The sequence below is a fragment of the Diorhabda sublineata genome, unplaced genomic scaffold (assembly GCF_026230105.1).
Source record: "Diorhabda sublineata isolate icDioSubl1.1 unplaced genomic scaffold, icDioSubl1.1 Dsub_61, whole genome shotgun sequence".
NCBI lineage: Eukaryota > Metazoa > Arthropoda > Insecta > Coleoptera > Chrysomelidae > Diorhabda > Diorhabda sublineata.
The window spans coordinates 53299-61813 of NW_026614284.1; the positions used below are offsets into that span (position 1 = coordinate 53299).

At 30.2% G+C, this 8515-nt stretch overlaps 1 protein-coding gene across 1 annotated transcript; it reads right to left on the minus strand.

The window, feature by feature from the left end:
- Positions 1-4222: 4222 nt before the first annotated feature.
- Positions 4223-6881, minus strand: LOC130452295 (uncharacterized). Its single transcript, XM_056791530.1, has 3 exons — positions 6826-6881; positions 5048-5269; positions 4223-4885 (listed from the first exon to the last, which is right to left on the minus strand). The coding sequence occupies exons 1-3, from the start codon at positions 6848-6850 to the stop codon at positions 4737-4739; spliced, it is 396 nt and encodes a 131-aa protein (XP_056647508.1). The 5' UTR covers positions 6851-6881; the 3' UTR covers positions 4223-4736.
- Positions 6882-8515: the final 1634 nt, after the last annotated feature.

Here is an 8515-nt window from a genome sequence, read left to right on the forward strand (position 1 = left end):
ATTTTGTCCCCAAACTAACACTTTGGCATACATAAATATATATATATATATATATATATATATATATATATATATATATATATATATATATATATATATAATTGAAATCATTTCTAGTCATACGGTGTTTTTTTATAATTGGGTATTAAAATTATAAATCGATTCAAATATACCAAAAAAAAAATTGAAATTTAATAAAAATAGATTAGAACAAACAAAAGACATTCTCTACCTTGGTCTTCTTAGTTTTGAGGTTGTCGGAGTGCCATTTGAATCTCTACTTATTTTTTCTCTGTTACTTCGCTCAGTCAAAGAATTTGATCTGGAATATATATATATATATATATATATATATATATATATATATATTATGACAATAGAAAAACATACCTGTTTAGGAATGATTTACGTGAATTATATTTAGGGGAGCTATTGTTACTTTCAAAGTCTATCTTCCTCATTTGAAGTCGAATTTCAACATTTCTCATATATTTGAATGAGTTTGCATCTAACATGGTCAGATATCGTCGATTTACATTCATTGAAGCCCATTGAAGTCGATTCTCACTTTGTGTTGATTGAAAATTTTCAAGGTCTATCTTCCTCATTTGAAGTCGAATTTCAACATTTCTCATATATTTGAATGAGTTCGCATCTAACTTTATCAGATATCGTCGATTTACATTCATTGAAGCCCATTGAGGTCGATTGTCACTTTGTGTTGATTGAAAATTTTCAAAGTCTATCTTCCTCATTTGAAGTCGAATTTCAACATTTCTCATATATTTGAATGAGTTCGCATCTAACTTTATCAGATATCGTCGATTTACATTCATTGAAGCCCATTGAGGTCGATTGTCACTTTGTGTTGATTGAAAATTTTCAAAGTCTATCTTCCTCATTTGAAGTCGAATTTCAACATTTCTCATATATTTGAATGAGTTCGCATCTAACTTTATCAGATATCGTCGATTTACATTCATTGAAGCCCATTGAGGTCGATTGTCACTTTGTGTTGATTGAAAATTTTCAAAGTCTATCTTCCTCATTTGAAGTCGAATTTCAACATTTCTCATATATTTGAATGAGATTGCATCTAACTTTGTCAGATATCGTCGATTTACATTCACTGAAGCCCATTGAAGTCGATTCTCACTTTGGTTTAATTGAAAATTTTCAAAGACTATCTTCCTCATTTGAAGTCGAATTTCAACATATCTCATATATTTGAATGAGTTCGCATCTAACTTTATCAGATATCGTCGATTTACATTCATTGAAGCCCATTGAGGTCGATTCTCACTTTGTGTTGATTGAAAATTTTCAAAGTCTATCTTCCTCATTTGAAGTCGAATTTCAACATTTCTCATATATTTGAATGAGTTTGCATCTAACTTTGTCAGATATCGTCGATTTACATTCATTGAAGCCCATTGAAGTCGAATCTCACTTTGTGTTGATTGAAAATTTTCAAAGTCTATCTTCCTCATTTGAAGTCGAATTTCAACATTTCTCATATATATGAGAAATGTTGAAATGCGACTTCAAATTAGGAAGATAGACTTTGAAAATTTTCAATTATTACAAAGTGACAGTTGACCTCAATGGGCTTCAATGGATGTTATTCGATGATATCTGACAAAGTTAGATGCAAACTCACTCAAATATATGAGAAATGTTGAAATTCGACTTCAAATTAGGAAGATAGACTTTGAAAATTTTCAATTATTACAAAGTGACAGTTGACCTCAATGGGCTTCAATGGATGTTAATCGACGATATCTGACAAAGCTAGATGTAAACTCATACAAATATATAAGAAATGTTGGAATTCGACTTAAAATTAGGAAGATAGACTTTGAAAATTTTCAATTATCACAAAGTGGCAGTTGACCTCAACGAGCTTCAATGGATGTTATTCGATGATATCTGAAAAAGTTAGATGCAAATTCACTCAAATATATAAGAAATGTCGAAATTCGACTTAAAATTAGGAAGATAGACTTTGAAAATTTTCAATTATCACAAAGTGGCAGTTGACCTCAATGGGCTTCAATGGATGTTAATCGACGATATCTGACAAAGTTAGATGCGAACTCACTCAAATATATAAGAAATGTCGAAATTCGACTTCAAATTAGATACACTTTGAAAATTTTCAATTATCACAAAGTGACAATTGACCTCAATGGGCTTCAATGGATGTTATTCGACGATATCTGACAAAGCTAGATGTAAACTCACTCGAATATATGAGAAATGTTGAAATGCGACTTCAAATTAGGAAGATAGACTTTGAAAATTTTCAATTATTACAAAGTGACAGTTGACCTCAATGGGCTTCAATGGATGTTATTCGATGATATCTGACAAAGTTAGATGCAAACTCACTCGAATATATGAGAAATGTTGAAATGCGACTTCAAATTAGGAAGATAGACTATGAAAATTTTCAATTATTACAAAGTGACAGTTGACCTCAATGGGCTTCAATGGATGTTATTCGATGATATCTGAAAAAGTTAGATGCAAACTCACTCGAATATATGAGAAATGTTGAAATGCGACTTCAAATTAGGAAGATAGACTTTGAAAATTTTCAATTAACACAAAGTGACAGTTGACCTCAACGAGCTTCAATGGATGTTAATCGACGATATCTGACAAAGTTAGATGCAAACTCACTCAAATATATAAGAAATGTTGAAATTCGACTTCAAATTAGGAAGATAGACTTTGAAAATTTTCAATTATCACAAAGTTACAGTTGACCTCAATGGGCTTCAATGGATGTTATTCGACGATATCTGACAAAGCTAGATGTAAACTCATACAAATATATAAGAAATGTTGGAATTCGACTTAAAATTAGGAAGATAGACTTTGAAAATTTTCAATTATCACAAAGTGGCAGTTGACCTCAACGAGCTTCAATGGATGTTATTCGATGATATCTGAAAAAGTTAGATGCAAATTCACTCAAATATATAAGAAATGTTGGAATTCGACTTAAAATTAGGAAGATAGACTTTGAAAATTTTCAATTATCACAAAGTGACAATTGACCTCAATGGGCTTCAATGGATGTTAATCGACGATATCTGACAAAGTTAGAAGCGAACTCACTCAAATATATAAGAAATGTTGAAATTCGACTTCAAATTAGGAAGATAGACTTTGAAAATTTTCAATTAACACAAAGTGACAGTTGACCTCAACGACCTTCAATGGATGTTATTCGACGATATCTGACAAAGCTAGATGTAAACTCACTCGAATATATGAGAAATGTTGAAATGCGACTTCAAATTAGGAAGATAGACTTTGAAAATTTTCAATTATTACAAAGTGACATTTGACCTCAATGGGCTTCAATGGATGTTATTCGATGATATCTGACAAAGTTAGATGCAAACTCACTCGAATATATGAGAAATGTTGAAATGCGACTTCAAATTAGGAAGATAGACTTTGAAAATTTTCAATTATTACAAAGTGACAGTTGACCTCAATGGGCTTCAATGGATGTTATTCGATGATATCTGAAAAAGTTAGATGCAAATTCACTCAAATATATAAGAAATGTTGGAATTCGACTTAAAATTAGGAAGATAGACTTTGAAAATTTTCTTTATCCTTCCAAGAATTATATCTTCAAAAACCAACCACCCTTTTTTGTTTATTTAAGCAAACTTATATACCTCTTCTCGATGTTTCCTTTTATAATTCGTATTCTAAATGTAATATCCAAAATTTAGGACTTAATAAAGGCTTTATTTATTACTGGGTAGAAAATGAAACAGAAATTTTGAAACTTGAAATAAATTCTACACTGTATGAATTCTACGTTCTTTCTTTACTTAATAAACATTTTCATGTACCTACCTGTAATCACTAATGAAATTACTAATTCGAAAAACGAAGACGTAGAAAAATTGAAAATATATAATAAGTACCTATCTAGTGTCCTAAAAAGAAACTTTGTTAAGCTTTCTTAACCACTTTGTCAGATATCGTCGATTAACATCCATTGAAGCCCATTGAAGTCGATTGTCACTTTGTCTTGATTGAAAATTTTCAAAGTCTATCTTCCTCATTTGAAGTCGAATTTCAACATTTCTCATATATTTGAATGAGTTTGCATCTAACTTTGTCAGATATCGTCGATTTACATTCATTGAAGCCCATTGAAGTCGAATCTCACTTTGTGTTGATTGAAAATTTTCAAAGTCTATCTTCCTCATTTGAAGTCGAATTTCAACATTTCTCATATATTTGAATGAGTTTGCATCTAACTTTGTCAGATATCGTCGATTTACATTCATTGAAGCCCATTGAAGTCGATTCTCACTTTGTGTTGATTTGACATCTCATATTTTCTGAAAAATTGGTGTGAACTTTTTGAAACTCATTGTATATATAATTATTTAAAAAAAAATGAAAAATTAGTGGCCACCTGATAACTGAGGTATAAATTCATGATTTCTTTCACAAGCTAGAAACTAATGTGAAAATGACTTACGCTTATTTGTTTTTGTGACATTAACAGTCTCAGTATCTTCTGGTATGTAAGTTGGATCATGTAATGAATTATCTCTGTCCACACTAAGATCACATTCAGAAACTGCAATATCTATAAACAAGATAGGTAGATCACATTATCACTTATTATGTAGACCTACTTCCTTATTAGATTAATTAAAACTGACGGCAACAACTATAAGTTGAACATAGACTTACTTTTTTAAGAACAAATTCACGTCTATTGAGAAAGTACCATACTTACTTTGATTTATTTTTGTATCATCTGCCTCATATGTAGGATAACATCTAGAATTATCTTCATTACCACAGAGATTAGATGTAGAAATTGCAGTATTCATATCTAAAAAGGAATGGTGCAAATGAAACAGTTTATATACATAGATCAATGATCAATTATAGAGGATTTGAAACTAATTTAGTAACTATGTATAGATTTCCATCCAAAATTTTACAAAAACAGGAACTGTTTCAGATATTTTATAAATAATATAGTTCAACTTACCATTCAGACTTTCAATATCTTCACTCATTTGGATATCTCGTTTCTTTTTTTCCAATATATTTCTATTATTATTGAGAAAAACTATATGAGCTTCATAAAAGCCCATTTTTTTATATGGAGCCCACACCAAATCTCCTTCAATTGGAGTCAACTGCCTTGTAGGTACTATGTACAGAATTTTGTCCTCAATAAACCTCACTAGACAGTATTTCTTACTGTTGTCTATAAATAATTATCAACAGATAGTATTTACATTTTCAGCAGAAATTATCTGAACACCCGAAGGTCAGGTGTTTGACAAAGTCCATTTCAGAATAATCGCAATACGCATCTAAAAGATTGATAACTCGACAGAATATGAAAACCATTTCGTGAACTTTTTATTTCTATGATAATGAAATTTTCAATTTTCATTCCATTTCTCAAGAAGCTACAAGTACTAAATTATAGCTTATAGAAGCAGATTGCTCACTCAATATTGTATCTCTCATACACACTCCTGGGAAACAACCTTTGCTCAGAAAGTTTGTCAGTTATGACACACTGTTGTTGGATATCTTATTCTGATAAGTTTCCCAACAGACAAATCCTATCTTACTTCGCTACTGCATAAAATCGTAAATACATATGCATAACTAGATTCTAAAAATACATAAAAAATATTATTTAGCATCCTTTAAACGTTAAAAATAATAACATTGGGCAACATTGTAGGTTCGTTGTTCTTTCACATTTTTAAGCTTAAACTGAGATAAGATTCTTACCCTTTGTTGTTTTGCCAGTGTTTCCCCTATTTTAATTGGTTTTGAGTGTCATTATTCTAAACAGAGTATTATTTCATGTGAACTATAACTATTGATAAAGTAAAAACTGCACATTATTGTTGTGTGTGTCGTATTAATTCCACTTCCACGTACAACAAAAACCTTCAATTTTTAACAAAATTTCAACAAATAAATTGAATACACTCCAGAATAGACAAAATAATAAATATATTACTGATTATATTTCTAAAACGTTTATAACACAACTATTAAACAACTCATTATAATTACGTCATATTTTATTTTTCAAAGAAACCCGTCAGTACAAAGTACCTTATGTTCAGGATAACTAATCAAAAACCAAAAGAATAAATTGTAAAATGTACAGATGTTTCACAAAAATAAACAAACTTGATTCGAGTTCTTACAACACAATACTTTGTTTCACTGTGTTTGTCCTCTAACACCAATAATGAATTTAATCAACTTTTTCGTTCATAATATTAGTATCACTACACTAATGGTTAGTATTTATTATTTAGTTAAATCTATCATCGAACAGTTTATATTATTTAGTGTCGGGCATTGTATCAATTGGATACACCCCTGAGCGCGTGGAAAACAATTTCTTGTTGCGCCGTGGAAAATTTGAACCATGAACATCAAAAATGCCGACATCGAATGAGCCATCAACTGTTATTGTAAGCTTTATACTGTGCTTTTAGCTTTTACTTTATTTCACGTTTAAGAATGACAGAAATTCGTTACTGAACGCGGTATGCAACAGAAAAAAATTGTATGAGTAATACAATCTCTCTAATTTGATTTAGAAAAGATACAAAAAATGGAATGCACTATAATTATCCAATGATATATTAAAACTAAAATACAGCGCGATTATTCTGAAATGCCACGTGCAACACATCGGCACTTTGAAAAATGGCGACTTATATCCTAAATACACATTTTCAATTTGATTTCACATTTATCAGTAAAATTAGATATTATAATTACCTTTTACTTTACGAAATCGATTCATACTTTCTTTTGTCGATAAAGATTATTCACCGCCAAAATAACTAAAAAACGATATGAATTAAACTGTATCTATAAGCACTTAATGATATAGCTTTACTAATGGAGAATAGAAAATGGATCATTCCAAAAGAACAAAACCGACGAATTTAGAATGATTACTGGAAAATGAACAATGGAGTTTACCAATTGCATATATTAATATATATACCTAATTAGCCACATTTATTAAGCTGGTCTACTATAATCCCCGAACTCATAGCTTCTTTGCAAATTCTTTCAAATATCATATTTGAAACATAAGATACCACTAGATGGAACTTATCAAAGTACAAAATTTTTTGCTTGTTTTTTTAACTAACATGGATTCATATTTGAAATTCGTGAAAATAGGGTTTTATCTAGTCTTTATGTCGGGATATTCGTTCTTTATTGAAATTTTTCAATGTTTCAAATTGCAAAATAATAGCATCCAATGGGAATATTATAGGTACCTACCTAGATGGCTTCCAAACTACGCAGTTCTGTAGATTCAACGATAGAGTGCGCAGTATATATTTCAAATAATGCTGAAAAACTGTCAAATGTCAGGAATAATTTTAAGACTTGAAGTCACTGGGCCCAGTTCTTCGAATAACAAAACCCATAGAAGGAGAATTAAATACTTTATTTTGAAGCCAACATATCTATGTCTAGAGTACCTTTACAACTGTCTTTGAATCTAAATTGTATTATGTATTTCTGTTTCTATTTAGAAAAAATATAGGTATTTATGTTGATATTTTTACCACCTGCATATATCATAAATAATGGTAAAGATTAATACAATAAATTATAGTAAACGAGCTCCAGATATATAATTCGATTAAAACTATATAATACCTACCTATGTATTTAAAAAAATTAATTCGTTCATATGAGGTATGTATAGACATTCGATTTTAAACATCGTCGTATCTTCACTAATTCTTGTAATATTAAACCGTTCATTGTTAATCCTTTGAAGTGGCGTTCTAATCTGTTTTTAGGTGTTTTTGATGATTCGTCTCCTCTTACCAAAGTTAGTAAATTTGGACAAAATGATTTGTGTTCAGTAGACAACAAATTTGATTACTGGAAATTATTACCGAATATACAGGGCGAACCGAGGATCTACAGTGTTTTTTTAATGAAATGTCATGTATATTAGCATATTTTTTTTTCAAGCAGTTCAGTGACCTCCAATCACCCCTCCAATATTATTGACATTTCCTTAACCAAATTATGATTTTTTTTATGAAAATGAAAATCTTATTTGCAGATGCATACCGAAAAAACCACTGTCATCCTTCATCATAGTTACGGAACTCAAGAGAAAATAATTATGATACCATTTGATAGATAGATGGGCGATGTTTCTGGTCCATTTCCATGCCCTACAATTATACAGAGTAGCTGAAAATTATTTTTCTAATCCGAATTGTTTAAAATGAATTTTCTAGTTTGTTTTTTCAAGTGGAACAACTCGTATATTTTCGAGCGTCTGATGTAGAATATTTTTTGTACATCCACCCATATCGCTATTGTCTCTCAACAGGTCAAATTCTAGAAGCAATTAATAGTTTTGCTATTCATACATAGGTGCGCGTTCCATTAAATGCACTATTCGGACGTAGAATCGATAGTCGGC

Excerpts from the sequence above, each read along its gene's own strand:
- LOC130452295 (XM_056791530.1), bottom strand. The coding sequence starts at position 6,850 with ATGAATCGATTTCGTAAAGTAAAAG. Across the intron at positions 5,270-6,825 it reads TCGATTTCGTAAAGTAAAAG|ACAACAGTAAGAAATACTGT; the intron begins GTAATTATAATA and ends AATTATTTATAG. Across the intron at positions 4,886-5,047 it reads AGATATTGAAAGTCTGAATG|ATATGAATACTGCAATTTCT; the intron begins GTAAGTTGAACT and ends ATTCCTTTTTAG.